Source organism: Cryptococcus depauperatus, chromosome 4 (genome assembly GCF_001720195.1).
Source record: "Cryptococcus depauperatus CBS 7841 chromosome 4, complete sequence".
NCBI lineage: Eukaryota > Fungi > Basidiomycota > Tremellomycetes > Tremellales > Cryptococcaceae > Cryptococcus > Cryptococcus depauperatus.
The window spans coordinates 457111-479448 of record NC_089471.1 but is presented as its reverse complement, the minus strand read 5'-3'; the positions used below and the strand labels follow the sequence as shown (position 1 = coordinate 479448).

The following is a 22338-nucleotide window of genomic DNA, read 5'->3' as shown; positions in this document are numbered from 1 at the left end:
CATTCAAGACAAGAAATTGCATAGACAAAAACAGTAGACAAGACACTAGAAGCAGAATTAATGTGGCAGAGCGAAAGACAAGAGAGATCTGCCAGAAATCCCTCTGCAAAAGAATAAAGAGATATGAACAGGAGCAACTTAAATATGCCCTCAAATAGGTCAGGCGCCGTCCACAGCCCTCTTCAGAACTTTGTTCCTGCTTCTACCATGATTCTTATGCTTCCCAAGACCAGATCGTTTCTTGATACACGTCTTTGCTGCTCCGGGAGTTGTAGAGGCAGAAACTAGAGCATTGGCAGCGTCAGGGGTGTTAATGGCTACGGAGGCAGATGAAGAGCGATGCATGGTGACAGTAATGGTCGAAGTAGTCTGCTGCGTCTGAATTGCCACATCGGTGGGAGTAGAACTGCTGGCAGGCGCCGAGTTAGGCGCGGGCTGAATCGCAGTGGACGAAGGAACTTGGCCAGCAGGCGAAGAGGGGCCTTTGCCGCCAGCCGCGAAGAGATCAGTTTGAGCACCGTCCATGAAGCCGTATTCGTCGTTATCTAAGAGGTCCAATGACATCAGCAGCTGCTCTATCGTTTTCGCATAGATTGTTGCAAAATGGTAAACGTACAATAAGGAGGATTATATGGTCCCTGGGGGTTGTTGTTGCGCTCACTCTGGAACCAGTAGTGAGGCTGTTTGGCACCAACAGTACAGTTGGAAACGTCGTTGGGGTAGCCGCACTTGTTGGCAACATTGGCTAAAAACACAATGAGCTAAGCATGGCAAGCTGGCAAAGCACTTACCTCGAGGAAGCGGCGTTGTACCGGTAGCTCCAGTGACATTGCATCTGTATCCCAAAAAGTAGTTTTGCTCACTTCCAGCATCTGGAGCGTGAATCCAGCCCCACATGCAGTGACAACCACCTTCAGGACAAGGTGGAAGGTCGGCAGGAATCTGAAAGTCGACGTGCTTCTTCCAAGGACAAGTATAGTTAACACTGATGATAGTAAAGTCCTCGGGTTGAATCTTGGACACATCACTTTCGTACGCGATACCGATACCGCAGCCTTTTACGTCCTTTGGGTCGGAAGCCTCCCACGTATCGCTAGTGTGCATTGCACCAATACCTCCCGTACCGCTGTCGCCCTCGCAAGCCCAGATACCAGTCTGTTGGCTGGGGTTCTGACCATAAGTAGTGAGGGCTTTGTTGCATGCCACTTGACCGTGGTATGTTCCACCTGCTGGGAGTTGCATAAAAGTATTTGCGGCTGGCGGCTTGTTAATATAGTCGTGGAACCACCATTTGTTGAAGGGAAGATTCATGAGGGGCGTAACAGGTTCTGATTGGTTAGGATCATCGTTCCACCTTTGGAGTCAAAGTGAGCTTGGAACAGACAGAATAAGAGAGCATACCTACCCATACATTCCTGGATCCCACAAGGCAATGTGGGCCGAGGCAGGAATGGCCAAGGAGAAAAGAATGAAGCACAGCTGGGCCCGGATCATTTTCAATAGAGCTCGCAGGGGTATACGGGTTATGGCAGTGAATAAAGGAGTGTGGGGGGGTCTGGCAATGGGATCAACCCTGGCTTCGAAAGTTGAAAACAAGATTAACAATGAATAAGAGAGGGAAAAGAAGAAGGTGATGGGTATATATATATGAGAACAAACGCACGGACCACTGGGGACAAGAATATGAAACAGTCAATACACCGACAAGAGTATTTTTGGTATCCTTTGGGAGAAAATCAAATAAAAACAGAATATAAATTCAAAAACACGTCATGATAAGCTTCGGATTAGGTTTACCAAAAGATGGAATATTTAAATTACATAATCTTATAATGCCTGAAAGTTGATAGCATGCAATGCTCTCTGTCTTTCTCTCTCATCTTCTCGCTTTTCCTTTTCGTACAGCCCTATCACGACAGTTCCCAGAACAATCACAGTTCCCAATACCACAGCACCTACCCATGGAACCCAATCACCAGGCTTCAGATATAGCCGAGATTTCCATTCGGTCGATCGTAATTTGACAGGAGAGACAGACGAATTTTCTTTGTTTTCATCAGGTCTGAGAGACGCAGGATAGGGAGGGTTGATGATCACTTGGGAATTGGGAATAAGGGATTCGAGAACAGTTACGTGGTTGGGTGGAAAGAGTGACGCGCCGACGAAAAGTTTCTAACCATTGCAGCACGTTAGAAAACTGACACAATCATTGGCACAGATGCAAACAGTACTTGCCTCGACATAGTTGTTTGTTCGCCCAAGGCCAAAAAATGCGTATGGCATTTGTAGAGAATGATAGCCGCTTTGTGCAAGTTGGGTCACTGATATACTTGTCAATTACGGTGTCTATTGTGACATAGGGATACCTGCCTTGCTGAGCTACACGACGACCTGCTGTGTCCAATAGGGTGAATTTAAAGCTCGCGCCAGCATAGTTTACGCCGAGTGGCTATATTGCGGTCAACATTCAGCCATGGCCAATATGAAACGAAGAAACCTACATTGTACGTCTTTCCACCCAAAGTCGGCTCACACTTGCCATCACAAACCCCATTCAAGACTTGGTGTTTGTCAGAATATTGTTGTTCACCTTTGTAGAAAACTCTTGACCAACCTTGTGTCCTGAGGAAGAATGCGTCATGATAAAAGCCATTTTTTATAAATGTCACTTTTTCACCAGACTGCTTCCCGGTTCTCTGGACCAGGATGTCTAGAGATCCCTAACGAAGAGCATTCAGCATTACAAGTTGCCGCAGATTGCTCGAGCATCTGGGCAGGCACTCACATCTTCATCAAAGTCCAACCAACTTGCAGTTACCGCATCTCGAATCTCGTTCAAACCTCGCCAACCATTTCCTCCGCCAAACCTCCATCCTCTCTTGGTATTCTTGGCACATCCAACAACCCCTTTTGTACACAGTACACTCTCTAGCACTTTTACTGTAGTGCTGCCGCTCAAAGAAATGATAAACAAAAGGTCTGGGAAGCCATCAAGATTGAAATCACCCGGCGTAAGAGGTAGAGGGATGGAAGGTGTCGAGGGAACATGAAGAAGGATGCGAGCATCCGAATCGGACGTGAGAGAAGCCAAAGGTATGGAAACAAATCCCTGCAACAGTCAGACAGCACCCGCCATACCCTTCGATTAATGAATGACTCACAGGGTCATCTGCATCAAAACTGAATTCAAATTTCTCATCAGAGATACACATATCGCCCCAACCTCTACATTTCAGCAGCTCATCTTGATTCCACTGTGAAGTCTCAGTTGAACACAATGATGCTTGCTTATTATAAACTATGTTGATGTTACAGTTTGAGCCAAGTCCCGACGATTCCGATCGTCGAGAGCATGTTGGAAAGACTATATCGATCGATCCATCTCGGTCTATAGTTATCCTTTAGCCCAAAGTCAAAGATGGCTTGAAATACTCACTTATATCGGCGAATGACAGTGGGCCAGCGCCGGAAGGAAGGGTGTACGATCGAGCAAGAATATATCCGGCTTCACCTCGATTGAGCCAAATCTGTAGTGAATCCTGAGATTGCAAGGTAGAGCAATGCAAGACAAGGTCTGTCAAATTCAGTATTCAGTCTGGTAAAATGTCTTTGACGAACCTGGAAGACAATCTCCATCAATGTCTATGTATGCGCTACTGTGCGGATTCTTTAGTGTACACAGCTGATTTATAGGCTTTAACGGTGGAGTTTGCCTGCCGCCAGAGTCAACTTGATCCGTACAACTAACCGTGTACTTGCAGACTGAAGCCAGTTCCGTTATTTAACCAAGTAACTGCTCCATCGCTCCCTTCTGTAGGATGGTGGCCTAGTAAAGAAGGTCTGAGGGATCCATCTGCATCAAAGACCAGTGGTTGAGCTGATTTGGAAAGTGGCATGGTCCACGGACTGGCTTCTATAGACACGTTATTGGTAAGAAATTTGTTTAAAAAGACCAATCGCATACGGAATCCTCCAAATTCGCCTCCTCCAAGATAGACTTGCATTCCTAGCCGTTCTTTCTTCTTCCCCCACCATCCTTCATCCTCAGAATTGTCTGACATTATCAATAAATCTAAGATGCCATCATGATTATAGTCACCAGACACAACATTCAGTATTTGTGATGAAACAGAGAGTGTGTGCGACGGAATGTACTGAAACTTGTCTGTATATGCCAGTCAGTTATGTGAGAAGGGATAGAATCTAGACTGGCCTTTGTTCCAAAGGTGAACTTGCACAGTTTTGCCACTTTTTGAGAGCGTAAACAGGTCTAACCTGATTATCACTGTCAGCATTTTTCCAGTTCCAATATCGCTCTCCCACATACTTTGAATCACCATTCCAATCACCGAAAGCCACTACTCTCCCTTCTACCTTGTCCAAGCCCAATGATCCAGCATTAATGAAGGCCTCATCTTTAAAACGTTTTTCCTTAAATGGCCATAATGCTTGTGCCGTCGAAAACAAAAGCAACGGCACTATAAGTGCAGCTACTGAAAATGTCATCTAGCCATTCGTCTTTTATTGATTTATTGTCATAAAAATGTTGTTTCTGAATGACTTATCAAAGCAATTCAAAACAAAGTAAATTACGTAACAATCGGCAATGGTTTGACCGACGACTTTGAAGCACCCCATTCAAGTTTTCAGATATTATTATTTCAGATATTATCAAGTAAAATCACCATGAGAGAAACCTATCCAGGAGAAGCTCCATCCGAATCATCCAGGACACCAAGAGTCTGTCAGTTGGATGCTGATGAGCTTGATGAGGCTCTCGTCTCGATGCTCATCGAAAGAGTTTCTAAAGCACTCGAAAACTTCAGAGTAAAGTGCTGTTGTCAGAGACGGTATTGAGCTAATTATCGGAAAGTCTAGCTCATTATGGGACTTGAAGCTTGAAGTGCAGCTGATCATAAAATTTGTAATCTTTCGATATGGTGTTTTGGACCCAGTTGTCCGTAGTTCTCCGGGTGCTAGCCTGCAAAATCTAAAGCTAGTCAGTAGTCCAAGGTCAAGATTAACATGTAAGTCAAGTATTTTAAAGCGGCATAAACTGATCTCCTTCAGCTGAACACACCAAATTACTGATTTATCTATGTCTTCACCCTTCAATCTTGCCTTCTTATGTGTTTCAACGTGTGAAACAACATGCACTGTCAAAACAGTGGCCTGAATTGCCCAATCATGATCGCAGAAAGCAAGCTTGGAATGTCCTCGGAAGGATGGAACTAGCAGCGAAGCTTTGGGAAGCCGCAGGCTGGTTGTGCTTCCTGTATGATTCAAGGTTGGTTGACTGGGATACGATCGAGTGAATACTTATCATTTCAACAGATATCCTTCGCTTCTACTACGTATACTTGGATTACGACTTGTTCCATCTCAACCGCACCTGGCAAGGCTAGTGTCCTATGAGTTTATGAACCGCCAGCTCGTCTGGAACACCTTTACCGAGTTTCTCATGTTTGCAGTGCCATTACTGCCATCAGCTCCTGCCTCCCTCAGATTATCCCCACTAGCGCTTTTAAAGTCTATGAACAACTTGTTCTCTCAGCCTACCAACATTGACTACACATCGCTGCCTATCATACCCCCGCAGGATCGCAATCAACCCATAGATTCGAACACAGTTCAACCTCACAAAGGCCCATTGGCGCATCTTCCACGACATATTTGTCCTTTATGTTACATCAAGCGCTCAAACGCACCTGTTTCGTTGAGCTCCACCACTCAAGGCTCAGAAATTATTCTACCTCCCATTTCCGGACTGTCCGAACCCATGCTTGGCCATGATGAAGCAGAAGATAAGGTTGAAGTGAATAGAGTATTCATGCCTGCCAAGACGGACTGCAATGGCGGGTGCCAATGGTGTTATTATTGCATAGGAGAGGAGTTGTACAAGCACCGAGAAAAATTGCGCCAAAAATCCGTACAAAACAAGGAGGGCCAAAAAGAAGAAATGGAGCTGTGGACATGTCTTCGGTGCGGAGGAAGGGCAAGTAGAGCATGGAGACTGGGCGCTGAACTATCTCCTGGGTAATCTGGTCATCATGCATATGATTATATGTCGAAACAAGTGTTGAGCTTGTATATTTATAATTCTAATCAACTTTTCTAATTAGAAAAATGGCAGTACTTCAAATAAAGTAGCGGGATTAAATGGAAAAACTCCGGGAAATAAACAATCACACGCGGTTGCTTTCTTCAAGAAATCAAAACAACAACATAACTTTCATTTTCAACAAGCTGATTATCTATATATTTTTTAGCATTCATACTATTATTCTACTAACTAGAACACTTGAAAGGTGAGAAGCCCAGAAGTAAAAGGGTTTAATAAACCCATTGTGGAAATTTGGTCAACCGCACTCTCAGCAAACTTAATTCATTCAAAACAGCTTCCCTACGACAACGCCTGGATAGGTGAAACGTTACGATGGACAACAATGCGATCCAAATAGCGGGTCAGACCTCTGCTTTAAGTCCCACTTTGTTATAGCTGACAGCGTCAGTGCGCGTACGACCGTGGCATCCCGAGAAAGAACTTCCTTTTGTTCAAAAACCATCTTCGCAACCCTTCTTTCAAGGAGATGGGAATTTTGGACAATCGTCAGCACGTTCGGCAGTTGGATCCTTGAGAGAGGTCGTTGGTAAGCTATTATGAAGAGGCTTGAATCGACTTGTGGTTAATTAAATATGTAGAGGTTGTTGATCACAGAATGTTGGATTTTGATAAACCTACTGAGGAACTGGAGAGAAGAGGCGGTCCTGTTATGGGAAGGAGGTTCAAGAACAGAAAGTAGGCCGATATATAAAAAATTGATGCAGTCTTGCTGACAATCGTGATGAATAGATATGTGTTTGACCAAGTATTCGGAATGGATGTAGATCAAGAGCAGGTCTTTACAAAGACTGCAAAGGCTCTACTTCCAGGTGTATTAGATGGATATAATGCGACGGTGTTTGCCTACGGTGTAAGAAACAGTACTGCCTCTACACGGACCGCTGATACAATTCATCTAGGCCACTGGTTGTGGTAAAACGCACACCATCTCGGGTACGGAGGAACAACCAGGCATCATCATCAGAACGATGAGGGAACTGTTCGACCTTGTAGAAGAAACCAGAGATCAATATGACACTTACTTTGAAATGTCCATGGTTGAAATTTACAATGAAACTATTCGCGACCTTCTCAGCAACGATTACCCAAACTGTCCCTATGGGGGATTAAAATTACTCGAGAATGAAAAAGAGCGAGTCACTATTGATAAAGTGACACTCAGACGGCCAACTTCAGTTGAAGAAGTCATGTCATTGGTGATTCTAGGTAACGATAGACGAAGTACATCTTTCACTGAGAGAAACTCCGTATCTTCACGATCGCACCTCGTTCTACAGATCAATGTGGGTAGAAACGAGAGAGGAGCTGAAATTGATCTCGCCAACACCATTGTCCGACAATGCTCAACTTCTGCTACCCTTTCCATCATCGATTTAGCAGGGAGTGAAAAGGCATCTGCCAATAGAGGCCAGCGAATGAAAGAGGGTGCCAATATCAACAAATCTCTTTTAGCTTTGAGTGGCTGTATATCGGCTTTATGTCAGCGACCAGTTCGCGGCGTCAGAGTGCATGTTCCCTATCGAGATAGCAAGTTGACGAGATTACTCAAGTTTTCTCTAGGCGGTAACTGTAGGACTGTCATGATCAACTGTGTATCGCCAAGCTCAAAAGATATTGAAGAAACCAACAACACTCTTTTATGGGCCGACAAAGCTAAGAAGGTTTCAACTAAAGTATCGCGTAATACGGCTGGCGTCGAACTACGCACAGCCCAATGGCTTCAAAAAATTGTCACTCTTGAGGAGACCATCAAAAGTCTCCGTTCTCAGCTGGATAATAATACGAATACCAAGTCAGGTTTGCAGCAGAAACGATTAGAGAAAGCAAGGCAAGAATCTCAGGAGGAGTTGTGCAAAGTCCAAAATGAGATAGACACGCTTCTACCAATCATTCTAGAAGGATCGGAGATGGATGCCTTATGGAATGCCTCGGTACTAAATGTGGAAGCTCTCGAGGCTAGGATACAAGACGTGGAGATGGAAGTAACGCAAGGGAGATCAGAAGGCGATGCAAGAAAGGAAAGCGCTTATTTAAAGGCTCTTATTGAACATGAAGATGAGGCATATCGCTTTAACTCCGAAATCCAAGCTGGTATACAAAGCAAGAGTCTCAAACATATTACGCTCACCAATCTCCTTAAAAAAGCAGAAGAAAGATCATTTGAGGAAGATCTTGCTGAAGCCATGTATCAACATCAGCTAAAAGTGGCAGAACACAAAGCTCACATCGTCAGAAGTGTATCAGCAGCCAAAGAACGCGGCTTGAGGGATTACATTTCCGAACAGGCAGAAATGCTCACCAAGGTGGCATCTACATTTTCACAATTTTCAACAAACTTTCATTCAGAGATTGAATCTATCTATTCACTGATAGACACCAATGATACTAATGCGGTCAAGAGCAAACTGCAATCTCTCGAGTCTCAAGTCGACAAGAGCATCGTTTCCCTTTTCGGCGCCAAATCTCAGACGCAAGTACACGTAACTAGAAACCTTCTTCCTGTTTCTCTAGCGGCACCTTCACCTCGACGAGCATCTACAGGTCGACGTGTTTCTTCACCTCGATATTCCGGTGATCGTAACTCTCCAAAAGGTGCTCTCCGGAAGAGTCTATTTACGGGTATCATGAACTCCAACAACACCAAAGAAATCAAGAAGCAGTTGCGTTGGCCTGATGAGACCGGAGAAGGCAAGATAGATGATCGTTCAATTGCTCAGGATTGTCCCGTATTCTCTAGTCCAGGCTCTGCCGATCAGAGCAGTACTTTCGACATTTCTGCCGATCTAGAAGATAGTAAGCCTGGATTCTTGATCCCCACATCTTTGAGGCCTTTACCTGCCCCTGTCTCTGCTGCTCCTGTGCAAGCGACGGCATCTTTGGAAGAGCAAAGGACAGATAACATACCAGCTTGGAAGCAAATGAGAATTGCTCGTGGCCTTTCTCAGGCTCCCCACTCATCACCAGATGATTGCAGCATCGCGTCCATATCCCCTGCATCGACTGGCAGCAGTAAACCTTCGCCCATGGCGCCTCCTGCCCGTCCAAACCGGCCTGGACCTCTTGCTGAGCTTTCTTTGCAAGCCCCTGTCCAACCTTCTCCTCCTTCGATTGGATCCAAATCCAGCCTTTTAAAGCCCACTGCCTCTTCAGCAGCTAAAGCTAATGGGCTATCCTCATTTGCCAACATAAAGATTTCTATGCCTCCGAGTGCTGGCGCAATGCTGCCGCCTCCAGTCCCCGCCCATAGACGGGATTCAATGATTGGACCTACAAGACATGACAGGTCTAAGCAGAGGCTGAGTATGATCCCTAGCCATGCTGATACGTCCTTAACAGCGTTAGGAAAAGGGCTACCGAGTGGTGCTGGACTGTCTGGCTTATCGGGCGGTCCCAGACGTCTTGGAAGCGATGGCAAGAGAAGGATGTCTGTCCAAGGTATGTCAATTCACAAAATGCCATCCTGAGTATTCACACACTCATTAGCAGGTTTTGGTGGAAACTCTGGTTCTCCGCCTGTGAGAGGTCCATCACTTGCTTCTCGATTATCTACTAGTAACCTTCGAGAAGCCTTTTCTTCACCTGCCGACACTTCAATTTCTCGGCTCACTCTTTCATCACGAGCGTCAGTTAGCAGACTGAACTCTGGTGACACTTCATTGCTGGCTCCACCCACTAAATTCACTTTGAACTCAAGGCCTTCTATGAATAAACTGGGAGTCTCTGTGAGTGCCGGAGATGGAGCCAATAAACCTGCTTGGAGATAGGACTTTACCGAGCGATGAGAAAGGCAGAATCAAAGCAAGAAGCAATTGTGTTTAAGAAACGGGCAGCTCTTTCTAGGACTTTGTATGCTCAGGCGTATAAGGAGCGGACCATTGTATAACTTGTGTAGGCATTATATAGATACATCCATTCGCAACTGTTCATACTATGGTGTTATGTGAAACCATCGAATTTGCCAATGAACTGTGAGCAGATAAAGTGAGCGGAACTTTTTCTGACATGGTTAATATTGCTTTGATTTCTTTGTTCTTGATTCATTTATTCCTATTACAACAATCGCTCAAATTATATAAAGATTATTCTTTATACATACAAATGGCTCGTGGACATTCTTCTTCAATAGCATCTACTTTTTCGTCCGCTCCTGTACTTATAAATCCTTCTTCACCTCTTGCTGAAGTTAATTCTTCAATCGCACCTACCAAGGTTCGACGGCGACCTACCTTGCGATTTGCTAGCCCTCTATTCTTTCTCGCAATTGCAGACGCTGTTCATACTACTTGTCGAGCTACAAACACATCAACAGGTCTTCCACAGCCTATTGTTGCCGCTGGGATCAGTCGAGCTCTCATATTAGTTTTTGTGGGTTGTACAAAACGTTGGAGAGCTCGTGGCGGATGGATTGCGGCAGGGAGCGGAGCGAGTTTGTTTCTGGCAGTGTGGGAGTGGTGTATACTGGTGCTAAGCCGCAATGCGGACTCGAGAGACGGTAAAGGCAAGGTGGAATTTTCGTTGATGCTGTTTTTGGTGATTGTGAGTGGTTTGGTCGATACAGTCCTGAAACGTATCATGTTGACAGGACAAAGTTTGCTGGGATAGGTGTCTTTGAATATGTAAAGACATGTTCTGCCATGCTGGTCGTTGCATACTGACATTGATACTGACAAGCTTGTGTTTCTATTCCTCCTTCGTCTATCCCCACCGACTCATCGTACTCATCCTCTTGCACTTCGTCTCCCTCAGACTCACGTACAGGAAGCTTCGCCCTTCGCATTCCAAAGCGAGGATGCTGTTATGACGCCCGGCTCTACCAGGGATCCGCGCATGCATCGAAGAAAAGTCAGCAATGTCAGTCGACTGACGATAAGAAGTGACTGGACTACTGAGGGGGACAGTGAAGATATTTTTGGAATGGAAGGAGAAGGAAATGACGACGAATCTTCAAACGAAGCCCACGATAATGACGGACATTCTGTTCTAGACGGCTATGGTTACGACGAAAGCGATGGCGGATCCGAAGAACACGATGACTATGACGCATCTTCCATATCCTCTTCATCTATAATTGACCTTCCTCCTCCAACATCTCCGTTAGCTCTCAGTCTGCCACCCGCTTTCAATATCGCATCTCGCTTGGATACATTAGGCAGTTCTCCAGTTCTTGGGTCTTTAGTGAGACGTACAAAGAGTGCAAGATTACTAGGCAAAAGCTGGAGTAGCAATACCAAGATGGGAATTTCAAGGGAGGCTGAATCAAGTCAAGGAGGTAATTTGAGCGCTGCTCCACGTGAAGAGCATGTAGCTGAAGGTTACGGAACATTTCGTCATAGATAAATAGATAGACATAATGCTATAGTGCGTTATTACAACGGTTGGTAACTAAAATTACAACTTTTTTTCATCTCGGTATAAACCCGAGTATAATCTGTATAATCTAATTATATGTGATGAAGGATATGCGAGCAAAAGATCTAATTTATAATCCTCACTACTTTGGTACCACCTTCTCGCCATCCTTGGGACTTAAATGCCTCTTGCCCCTTTTCAAAGGGCACAACGTCTTGTTCGGCATCCAGTACTGGCCTGAAAATGGACATACAAGACTCTTCCATGACATCTCGGCAATCCATGCCCGCAATGTCCACTTCTGATTCTCCGGAAGCTGTAGGAGATATGTACTCAAATACAATTTGTTTCAAGTCTTTGCGTTTGAAGCTGAAGACCAATCGAAGAGTTTTGATACCTGAAGAGCGAGATGCAGACTGGGGCGGTGCATGGCTAAACGTGGCTTCTGGCCGCTTTGTCGATACTAGTCTGAAGAGTTTGTTAGTATCGAGAAATCCACAAAGACCATTTTGCTCACTTTCCACCTTCCCTTAAAAGTCTTCTGGCTGCATCATACACCCGCTGTCCACCATGGGTATCAAAGACAAAGTCATATCCACTTTCCTCCATATTGATCATTACTGCCGTTGGCGACCCCATCAGCACGCCCTTTGCTCCATGTTCCAGACATTTCATATAAGCATCATGGGAGCCGTTCCCACCAGGAATCACAGCTGTGACATGTACACCCGCTCGTGCCATTTGCTGACATACAAGGGCTGCAACGCCAATGTGAGCGTCATGAACAATGGCTTGACTATGTCGATTTAATGCACCATGGACACAGCGAGCAGCGGCGATGCCTTCCAAAGGAAGGATTGAGAGTTGCTCCAGAGAAAGAGTAGTAGGAAATGGCGCACGAGAAACGCGACGACGGTCAACAACAATATACTCCGATAAGGCTCCACTCTGATGTTATCAGCTCAGATGATAAATAATGTAGAAAAAAGGACAAACCTTTCGTATGTCTGTGATTCCTATGACTATATCTCCTCGTACGAGTTCTTTTTCATCAGTCCCAATCACTAAAACCCTACCCACGAAACTCCTGCCTGGTACCCACTTACCCACGTCACCTCTGCTCTTTCCCTCTAGCGCTGTCAGATCGGTGAGATCAAGGGCAACCGCGTAGACTTGTATCAACAAGTGATTCTTTCTGATTTTGTGAGGAGGTTTCAGATGAGACGTGAAGTCTACAAGTGTAGATAACTGATCCCGTAGATGTTCAGGAGTGGCATGACGACGATCAAAAGCTGTTTGAAGGGTTATAGACGCCATAGTCGCATGAGGAAGCCCTAAAATACGTGCATCTAGATCGGACGTTGATTTGGCTGGGTTTGATGGTCTGTAAGATCCCGAGGGAAGAATCAAATTTCTGGATCCATGTTTAGAATCGCAGCTCATGTAGATAAGGAAATATCGTGGCTCACGTGTATCCTCCATTTCCAAGCTGATCTCTACCATGAGATTCCATCAGTACCCCGTCGCCATACGAGCTTCCCTCCCATTTCTGACCTCCATCAGTGCGCTTCGATCTGCTGACTAAAGGTGGCGGAGGCATATAGCCAGAGCTTTCTATTTTCTCTGAAGATCCGCTCCCAACAGCGCCGAATCCAACTTCACTCATTGCTTTAAATATACTCGATCTGCGGGAATTATTATACGAATTCGACAAAGACAACCTTGAGCTCCTCTGGGAGAATTCTGGAGAGGCATGTAGCAGTTTTTCTGAATCTCGCAAAGACATCTCAGGTAGAACAGTAAGAATATCCGGATCAAGGAAAGACGGAGGCTCGAAGCCATTGCGAGGTGTTGCTGGGCGCGTAAAGATTGGCGATTGAGGGTAAGAGTTGGGCAAGGGAGAGGTGGTTCTCACAGGGAATGGTACGACTTCTGAATTTTGCGTCGAACCACAGAAAGCTTCCCCTCTCTCAGCGCCGTAGTTATTAACATCTCCACATGACAGGTTATTCTGTCTCGTTTGGTTTGGTACATTCTTAACATAGGATCTGCTCGGAACAAAAAGGCCTTCTGACTGCTGAGAGTGTTCGCTTGAGGAAGAAAACGAATTGAGATGTGAGTTTGGAATTTGTGGATTAGTCTGGCTCGACGAGACACTTGAAGGATTTGCGAAAGAGTTCCCAGCACGCTTAAGGCTTACTAACTTGTCAAAAGAAGGAGACGAGGCGAATGGCAATGGCATGAACTTTGATTGCCTAACAGGAGGCTGAAAGTTTTCCCAGCCGTTTCCTTGGGTAGGTAGATACATAACTGGCGAAGTCGCACCACCTCTCGATCCCCCACTGGCAGCCGCCGCAGCCCATCCTCCTTTTCCGAATCCGCCAACATTGCCTCTTGTACTTCCTTCTCTTCCAGTAGTTGAGCCAAATGAAACTTCGGAAGCAGCCCGACTCCCGTCTTCGAATGAGCTTTGAGATACATAGCGAATGGAAACATTTCGGGATCGGGGACGGCCCTCGTCACCAGAAGATGAGCGAACTGTATGAGCTCGACTGGAAGGGCGGGAAGTGAATGATTTGCGGGAAAGGCGATTGGAGGAATGATCGGGCGTACGAGTACCAAAACATTCAGAATTCTTATTCTCATCAGAGCCTACATTACTAAAAACGCTTTGAATATTAAGATCGTCTTTCGGTAAAATAGGAGAAATGTAGTTTGGGGGAACTAGAACTCGAGGGGAAGCCTTAGATGAAGGTTTTATGTAAGTATGGATAGACAGCAATCGGCTGCGTTCCTCAGGATGAAGGTGATGAGAGAAAGGAGTTGATACCTCTGGAGAACATGTCGGCGACGTTGAAAAAGAGCGGAACGGTGATGTCGGTGGATCAATGACAGGCGCTGGTGTAGGAGGTAAAATGTTCAGCACTGGAGCTTCAAATGGATAATTCGCAGACTTTGTTTGTGGTTGAGAAGCCATAGAAGATTCAGAAACAATGTCTATAGGAGTTGGTTGTTCTTCAAATGAAGATCGGGGAGTGTAAAATACCTCATCGTCCGTTTCCATATCTCCTTCAATATTTGATGTGAGTATTGCCATGTGTTCAGTGACAGGAGGTATTGATACCCGCTGTTCACTCGTGAGATGCAGAGATGAATTTGAGGTAGATGTTGAAGAAATTGTTTGTGCAAGAAGCGATTCAGGAGACTTTTTTGTGGTTGCAGATATTGCGGACCTTGATTGTATCATTTCTATAGCTAAATCCACGCCCTTGGGTTGTAATGCTACCATAGGAGAAGCTGGAAGTGGAGAAGAAAGTGCAGAAGACGAAGTCTCGCTCAGTCTTGATAACTTTGGAACCGGTTCAGAGAGTAATGTTGCGCATATGGGTGATGATAGTGCAGAGTTAGCATCATCGTCCACCGATGCAGTCCTCTTCTCTTTCCTGGTTCTCAACGTTCCTTTCATTGACGGTCGTCGACGAATTTCTTTCGCTGGATATGTCCCCGCAGGAAGAGGTGAGAATTTTTCTTTTTTCTTTATGCTTGACTTTTTTGTTGCCGAAGCTGACGACAACTCTGACACAGCTTCGTTCTCGTATGGTGCATGCACTATTTCTCCATCCCGTAAGATGACATGACTTGCAGCTCTCCTGGCAGACTTTGGGAATCTCGTCACTATCGATCTTTCGCTAGCAGCGGACGCAGATACAGTCGAAGATGGTCCGCGAACAGGCCTTTTACTGGTGCCCACATCGCCATACATGTGACGACTGACTGAACCCAATGAAGGGCTTTCTTCAGAATAATAGGAGGTTGGATATTTTGGATCCTGGTCCTGATCATAGGTGTCTGACCATGGAGAGGGGGCATTTGTATTAGCGTACGAACGAGCCGGTTTCCTCAAGACTGTTTGAAGAAAAGTCGGTTTGGGCATAGCTGAGTGTGGTGAGCGGGACCCAGATGGGCCAGTCCAACGTGAGGACAAAGGTGTGCGATAGGCCGTCTGAACCAACCTTCCTAATTGTTGGTAATGTAAGTGTTGTCTGTCTCGCCCATCATCAGTCGTTGGCTGACAATAAAATGATATTGAATAGTTTTATGAAAGAGAAGAGAGAAAAGAATGCCATCATTTTGACTCTTTTCTTGGACGTAAACAAGCTCCATCCTTGCCTCCACCTCCACTTTTCACTTTTCTCTTTCCACTTTCCACTTTCATTCTCATCTACTCCATGGCAACTAGCCATAACCATGGTCTATGTCAGCAGAACAAAAGATACATAGCGGGCAGTCCCCGGAGCCACCGTCGTCATTCCCATTCTCCTCGCCATCATTCTGGGCAGAAGCGGCCATTATACCCATCCCTTCCCCTCCTCCCAAGAGACCTCGCTCTACTTCCGTCGATTCACATGAATCAAAAGACAATGGAAGATATGTCACCTCTTGCAAGAGGGCCAAGGATAATTCAAGCTCTCCTCAACATGGGCTCACATTTCTACCCAATCCTGGAGATGTTGATAATGACGATCGAAACTCATATTTAGCTAATCCCGAATACGCACCCAATCGGTTTGGTGACATTGGCGACTATATGCGCAAAAAAGAAATCAAAGTGCAAGCCCAGAACGCCAATATAGCAGCTGCTTCCGCTTCTGCATCTTTTCCACAACTTTTTACAGGATTATCATTCTATATCAATGGTAACACTCACCCACCAATGGAGCAGCTCCGGAAACTTATCCTTCAAAGGGGAGGAACATTGTATCCTGTATTGAGAGGCAAGACGATGGTGGATTATATCGTTGCTCCAGTGTTAACTCTGAAAAAACATGAAGAATTCAAAAATCACAAGGTGATAAAAGAAGGGTGGATTGTGGAGAGCTGTGAACAGGCAAAACTACTAGATTGGCGCAAGTGGAGGTTACGGCCTGAAGGAGGATGGGAAGAAGGTAGCCGGAAAGGCTTTGAAGAGTTTTTTGATAAGAAAACCACCACGGCATCTACGACTGTTACGGGGCTTATCACGGATCCTACTCGAGAAGCCGGAGAGACTTCAAAGCCACCAAAGAATACTACAGGGTACGGAACCATGGTGGGTCCCAAACCTGAACATTAGTTAAATCTAATCACTTCTCGTAGACAGATAGCACATCATTGAAAAGCAGAAAAACTCAATCCTGTTCAACATCTCAGCATCATCGACGCTCCTGTATCTCAATATCTCCTGGGTTACCCTCACCAAGTGATGTTTCTCCTTTTAAATCATCCCGCAATGTCCAAAATTCCGAAGGGACCTATGAACACTACTATAAAAAAGAATCTAACAAACACACTGCGAAAGCTTTTCAATCTGTGACCTGGCGAGCCCAAAATACAGCTGAGAGAGGCGATGCTGGCGGCTTCATCGATGGCTACTATCAGAACAGCAGATTGCATCATTTGTCCATGTGGAAGGCTGAGTTGAAGGTGTTGGTCCAGGATGCCCAAAAACGATCTGAAGATGCCATGGCTGCGATTGTCCACCCTCGAGCTAGTAAACATGGCAAAGGAGGAGCTCGTTCTCTCGCAGACTCAGTACTCCCATCTCTTCCGCTTGTTGCTATCCCTTCTTCGCTATCAGAACGAGTAATTTTTCATGTTGACTTTGATGCTTTCTTTGTATCTTGTGGGCTAGCTTCTCGGCCTTATTTAAAAGGCAAGCCTGTTGTTGTTTGCCATTCTTCTGGAAAAGGTTCAGGTAGTACTTCAGAAATTGCCAGTTGTTCGTATGAAGCAAGGGCAAATGGCGTTCGCAATGGTATGAGCCTAGGACGAGCCAAAGAACTTGTTGGACCAGATCTTGTCACTATGCCGTGAGTTCAAAAACTCACAATATTAGATTATCGTAATCTGATGTTCAGAGTACAGGTACGAGTTTGAAACTTACAAAAAGAAATCTTTAGCATTTTATACCGTTCTGATGAGCTATGCCGACGATCTTCAGGCGGTGAGCGTTGACGAGGCTCTGATAGACGTTACAGCACAAGCAACAGCAAGAGCAAGGTTACCCTCAGAGACCGAGTCGGGATTATCAAGCAAGAAAAAGAGAGACCCTGCTTTAGAGCTAGCGGAAAATATCAGGAATGATGTGAGGAGAGTCACTGAAGGTTGTGAAGGTATCTTACTTCTACAATATCGCAACTGAACACATAAAACTTATCAGACTACAGTTAGTATCGGCATAGCTCATAACGTTCTTCTCGCGAAGCTAGCTACACGTCATGCCAAGCCTGCCGGCATCTACCATCTCTTGCCTGGAGATAGCGCTTCGTTTCTTGCACCGTTAGACGTTAAGAGCTTCCCTTCAGTTGGTTATTCAACAAAAGCTAAGATAGAAGCTGCTTTCAAAACAACCATAGTCGGAGAACTGTTGGGTGTGAGCAAGATAAGATGGAGAAGATTATTAGGCCAAAAGACAGGAGACATGCTTTGGCGGTATTTAAGGGGTATTGATCCGAGAGGACTGGAGGGAGACAAAATGCGGAAAAGTGTCAGCGCAGAGATGAATGTAAGTTTAATGGTCACCAGACTCATTGAACTAAATAGTGCTTATCTGTCCCTGATTAGTATGGTATTAGATTTCAAACTCAAGAAGAAACGGAGCAATACATCGCTAGTCTTGCAGTTGAAGTTTCCAAACGCATGAAAGGTGTGGGAGTCAAGGGCAGGATGATAACACTCAAGTTGATGAAACGTCATTCTGATGCACCTATCGAGCCACCCAAAGTAAGAGTACCACAGACATGTTACTTTGCCGCTGTATATGGACTGATTGTGGCGAGTAGTTTTTAGGTCATGGCTGGTGTGAAATCTATACCCGATCTTCTTCTCTTACTAGTTCCCGAGGAGACGCCACAGACGATCCGGTTGTGTTAGCTGATGAAGCCGTCAAACTTTTAAAAACTTTGAAGATTGACCCAGTCGAGCTGAGAGGTGTAGGGATACAGGTAACGAAGTTGGACAATGAAAACCAAGACAAGGAAAGACAACGAGATATTGGACAGGGTACATTAGATTTTGTTAAGCAAGCCCCAGATGCTGTCAACACACGAGCTCCGGTGTTACCGCTGCACCCATTTCAAAGAGAGGAAGAGCTTGATGACATTGATCCTGAATTCTTGGCCGCCCTTCCTTCTTTCCTTGCCTCGGAAGTTGGCCGTAATCATGTTACAAAGAAAGACCAACACAACGTCTCCAAGCCTCAATCTCAATATGCAAATCTCCATTCATCTCCTTCGCTCGATCAAGACATGGTCTCATCACCCCCTTCTAGCCCCTCTGTTAAAGTCGTCTCACCCGGATCTTCACGTCCACCCAACCGGCAAAGGACTTTGTCTCCAGTCAAACCAGCTTCTAAAGGTACTAGGAAGAGTGAGGCAGCTCATATAGTTAGACAACTTCGGCCTAAAGGAAAGATGCAGCTGAAGGCTGGACAAATTGCAGAGGGACCTTTGTTCGGGGCATGGGCTAAAGTCCGAGAAAAAAGTATTGATCCCCATACCAACAATCATCGAGGAGAATCTGCGATAGTAGACCTCACTGAGGATAGTCCTAAAGACAAGAACAATAGAGAATCTGAAGAGAAAACGAACACGAAAAGAGACAAAGTTGAAATTGCTCCCGGCTATACACTTCAACAACTTGAACAATTCAACATTGATCCTTCTGTCTTTGCGGCTCTTCCCTCAGATGTTCAAAAAGAGGTCATCTCTCAAGAGGAAAGAAATGTAAAAAGACGTCAAGCACTTTTTCAGCCAGGCGATCGCACAAGATCCAGAGCGGTTAGTGCGAGTGTGTCACCTGTGAAGCCCGTTAGGCAAGGTAGTCGAGTACAACCCTTACAATCCATTCGGGCTAGAGCTGTCAAAATTATCATACCGCCCAAGCCGGCTCTGATGAAAGCAACTTCCCTTCCTGATATATTCTCTACAATTGAACTTTGGATTGACTCACGCAAAGATCGTCCACCGGCAGAGAGGGATGCCACAAAAGTAATGAACTATCTTAAAAGATGCATGAATGAGGCACAAAGTAAAGTTGGAGATGAATTAGACAGAGCAGTAGAAGTGTTGAGGTGGATGAGAATCATTCTGCAGGAGAAATGGTGTGACGAGGCGACAACAGATGAAAAAAAGAGTGAAGCTGGAAAAGAGTGGTGGAAGGTTTGGCATGAGATGGTGAATGAGTTAAATGCCATGAGCGTAAATTATTTTGGAGCTGCACTCAGAATCTGAGACTCTGTCCATTTATTCCGTCATATATTTTGTTGTAGACATTGTATATGAGACTGGTTGTAATGCATGAGATGATTGTTGAAATAGAGAGGTATGGATGATGTGACATGTATGTAAATTTATTACTAAACTATACATCCAGATTGGACAGTTACTGTGAACAACATATTCAATCGTGCTTTGCTACATTGTGTCAATTAGAAGAGCGATAAAGTAAACGTTGGGAATCTTGATATACACCTCAGTTATACTAAACCTGTGTAATACCTTGATTGTCAGTCGTGTAGATATGAACATAATTAGCTTTTTCTGTGATTATATGGCTCCTGGCATTATACCGAAACACTTTTCGAACAACATCAGCAGCTTGTCCCTGACCACTATGTCTTCTTCACGGATTGTGATTCGAAAAGGAGATGATGTAAGAGAGCTGGATTCAATTGGTAACTCATGATAGGAAGAGAAGTGTGATTGGTGGGAGATGGCTTTGCTCAAAGCGGATATGGCTCCTAAAGAGCCATTGAAATTGTCAGCCATAATTCTATGGAGTATCGAAAGAACTTCAGATAAGAGCAGACAAACCAGAAGACACATCTAAAAGGATTGAAATAGCAGCGTCAGATCACAAGCATAAAACGCCATGCTGCCAATCTTACGGAAAAGGTCCCAATACGAAGGGCTATTCTTCCCACTAATCTTGCTCATGATCGACATTAAGGAATAGAATGGTCCGTGACGAGACTTGATATATCTAGAAGCGCTTCTAGAGCCTGAGACAGGAGATACTGCGGCTTGGCATAGAGAGAGAAGCGAATGTAACTCTTGAGCGGACCGGGGGCGAAGCTGTATCCATTGCAATCTAAGTGAATGATCGAAGATGAGAAGATATATTTACCTCTTCAATAAGCTCTACATAGGCAACAGGAGTAATAGTAACAGCCCTCTTTCGACCAGCAGTTAATGCCCCTCCAGACATAAAGCAGTTCTGTCTTGTTTTGAGTATGTTTTGAGCGGCCTGCACACTGCCGACTTCAATATACTGAAGCAACACGTGTTAGAATGCTGCAAATATTTAATGGTGTGAAACGCAATCTTACAATATAATCTTTGGTGCGGCCATCAAATCTGTCGAGAAGGATGTGGACTGGTTGAGAAGAGCGACAGGAAAGGCAATTGCGAGGAAGAAAGTTTTCCACCGCATTGGGTGTGACGTCCTAATTTTGGTTTAATCGGTTTCTTATTAGTCTACAATTGAGCCTACCCATCCTACGTTATCGATCCTCATGATCATAGGCTTATTAGATTTTTGATTAGATAGAGATAAAAGTTTTGCTCTCTGAGAAGCGCTCCTCGCTGGCGACTCTGGTGAGAAGAGGTCTTTAGGAACAACTGACTGGAAAGTGCCAATATACTCGAGGCATGCAGGACATCTAGAGTAGCCGTGGGTGGTAGATACAGCGGCAAGAGTGGATGAGAAACAAGAGGAGCAGGTAATGTCCTACCAAGCACGCCAAAAAAAGTCAAGTAAAGATCGGTATATAAAGAGATTCCGATGACTTACTCCACAAGGTAAGACTTTCTTGGCGTCTTTTATGTTGATAGTTCTTCCACAAGCCTCGCAGTTACAGGAGTCTTTCTGCGCATTAGTACTTGGTGGAATACCATAATAAGAGCTATTATGAATATCACAGGTAGGAGTTGATGGGACTATGGTCGCGCTTGAAGAAGTACGAGCTGAAGGGAATTTTCCCAAAGGTGCCAAAGATGGGCGTTTTGAGGGTATTCCTGAAGGATCAAACATGGCTGTCTAATGATGTAGTACATCAGTACATGTTGATCCATGAAGTGGCCACTGACAATAGTTTCAAAATCGAAGACAGGCCGTGAAATACTCTGAAACTTGCTTCTGTCGGGGGTTAGAACCACGGGGGATTCTGAACCATTCGATTCATCATCAGATGCATCGTGAGGTGTATCACAGGCCGAACCAGGGCGCCTTTCACACGTGTCAAGCTCCCTCTCAGGGGACTCATAGTCAGCCCAGTCAGTAGTATCATGGTGGTTAGAAGTTAGTGGTGCTGTCACAAGTGAAGAGCCTTTAGTTGGCTGACCACACGCAGATACGTGAGAAGGTGTTGATGGAGGGGATAAACTGGTGGTGGAACCTTCTGAGCTGGATGAGTCGAGCTCAAGGCATTGAGGGATGCTGGGACCAAGAATGTAAAATTTTGAAGACTTCTTCATGGGCGAGAAAGACACGGTGGTCAGTGCGTTTACGCGTAGGGTTGATTGATGAGTAATAAGCATGGCCAGGTCAGTCAAGTTAGAGAGAGGGCAGTCTGGTATTACCTTGCAGAGGGCATTGTCTGTCGTTGACGAGGATAGGTCAGTTATCATCTTTATTTTTTTTCGGGTTTTGAGTGGCAAAGAAAAAATCCAGCTTGATTGTAGAAAATAAAAGAAGAAATATAAAAGAAAGAAGAAATGAATTATTGAAAAAAAAAGACACTCACCCGTGCAGTGCCTGGAATTTCGGTCATCTCCTATCGAGCCACGTGGTGAGGATAAATGGTTCACGTGACCTCCCTTCTCTTT

General features: G+C 45.0%; 8 protein-coding genes across 8 annotated transcripts; 4 read left to right on the top strand and 4 right to left on the bottom strand.

The window, feature by feature from the left end:
- Nucleotides 1-159: 159 nt before the first annotated feature.
- Nucleotides 160-1494, bottom strand: L203_103455 (uncharacterized protein; the record flags this gene model as incomplete). The annotated part of the gene is made up of 4 exons (XM_066212857.1): nucleotides 160-545; nucleotides 617-745; nucleotides 792-1354; nucleotides 1406-1494. The coding sequence occupies 4 exons, from the start codon at nucleotides 1492-1494 to the stop codon at nucleotides 160-162; spliced, it is 1167 nt and encodes a 388-aa protein (XP_066068954.1).
- A 333-nt stretch (nucleotides 1495-1827) lies between these two features.
- L203_103454 (uncharacterized protein) lies at nucleotides 1828-4506 on the bottom strand (the record flags this gene model as incomplete). The annotated part of the gene is made up of 13 exons (XM_066212856.1): nucleotides 1828-2172; nucleotides 2236-2321; nucleotides 2371-2449; nucleotides 2502-2560; nucleotides 2615-2720; nucleotides 2786-3109; nucleotides 3162-3388; nucleotides 3437-3574; nucleotides 3619-3713; nucleotides 3760-3913; nucleotides 3965-4165; nucleotides 4214-4275; nucleotides 4328-4506. 13 exons carry the CDS (start codon nucleotides 4504-4506, stop codon nucleotides 1828-1830), a joined length of 2055 nt encoding a protein of 684 aa, XP_066068953.1.
- Nucleotides 4507-4686: 180 nt separating this feature from the next.
- On the top strand, nucleotides 4687-6040 carry L203_103453 (uncharacterized protein; the record flags this gene model as incomplete). The annotated part of the gene is made up of 4 exons (XM_066212855.1): nucleotides 4687-4827; nucleotides 4874-5027; nucleotides 5071-5287; nucleotides 5335-6040. 4 exons carry the CDS (start codon nucleotides 4687-4689, stop codon nucleotides 6038-6040), a joined length of 1218 nt encoding a protein of 405 aa, XP_066068952.1.
- A 396-nt stretch (nucleotides 6041-6436) lies between these two features.
- On the top strand, nucleotides 6437-9888 carry L203_103452 (uncharacterized protein; the record flags this gene model as incomplete). The annotated part of the gene is made up of 6 exons (XM_066212854.1): nucleotides 6437-6464; nucleotides 6513-6650; nucleotides 6703-6799; nucleotides 6854-6974; nucleotides 7024-9559; nucleotides 9608-9888. 6 exons carry the CDS (start codon nucleotides 6437-6439, stop codon nucleotides 9886-9888), a joined length of 3201 nt encoding a protein of 1066 aa, XP_066068951.1.
- A 334-nt stretch (nucleotides 9889-10222) lies between these two features.
- Nucleotides 10223-11461, top strand: L203_103451 (uncharacterized protein; the record flags this gene model as incomplete). Its single annotated transcript, XM_066212853.1, has 3 exons — nucleotides 10223-10660; nucleotides 10714-10740; nucleotides 10796-11461. 3 exons carry the CDS (start codon nucleotides 10223-10225, stop codon nucleotides 11459-11461), a joined length of 1131 nt encoding a protein of 376 aa, XP_066068950.1.
- A 137-nt stretch (nucleotides 11462-11598) lies between these two features.
- L203_103450 (uncharacterized protein) lies at nucleotides 11599-15407 on the bottom strand (the record flags this gene model as incomplete). Its single annotated transcript, XM_066212852.1, has 5 exons — nucleotides 11599-11941; nucleotides 11991-12421; nucleotides 12470-12537; nucleotides 12580-12887; nucleotides 12943-15407. The coding sequence occupies 5 exons, from the start codon at nucleotides 15405-15407 to the stop codon at nucleotides 11599-11601; spliced, it is 3615 nt and encodes a 1204-aa protein (XP_066068949.1).
- Nucleotides 15408-15728: 321 nt separating this feature from the next.
- L203_103449 (uncharacterized protein) lies at nucleotides 15729-19743 on the top strand (the record flags this gene model as incomplete). Its single annotated transcript, XM_066212851.1, has 6 exons — nucleotides 15729-16562; nucleotides 16610-17322; nucleotides 17378-17625; nucleotides 17680-18017; nucleotides 18077-18235; nucleotides 18295-19743. The coding sequence occupies 6 exons, from the start codon at nucleotides 15729-15731 to the stop codon at nucleotides 19741-19743; spliced, it is 3741 nt and encodes a 1246-aa protein (XP_066068948.1).
- A 315-nt stretch (nucleotides 19744-20058) lies between these two features.
- On the bottom strand, nucleotides 20059-22140 carry L203_103448 (uncharacterized protein; the record flags this gene model as incomplete). Its single annotated transcript, XM_066212850.1, has 8 exons — nucleotides 20059-20252; nucleotides 20326-20337; nucleotides 20400-20586; nucleotides 20639-20782; nucleotides 20841-20957; nucleotides 21005-21241; nucleotides 21305-21550; nucleotides 21601-22140. The coding sequence occupies 8 exons, from the start codon at nucleotides 22138-22140 to the stop codon at nucleotides 20059-20061; spliced, it is 1677 nt and encodes a 558-aa protein (XP_066068947.1).
- Between the last annotated feature and the right edge of the window lie 198 nt (nucleotides 22141-22338).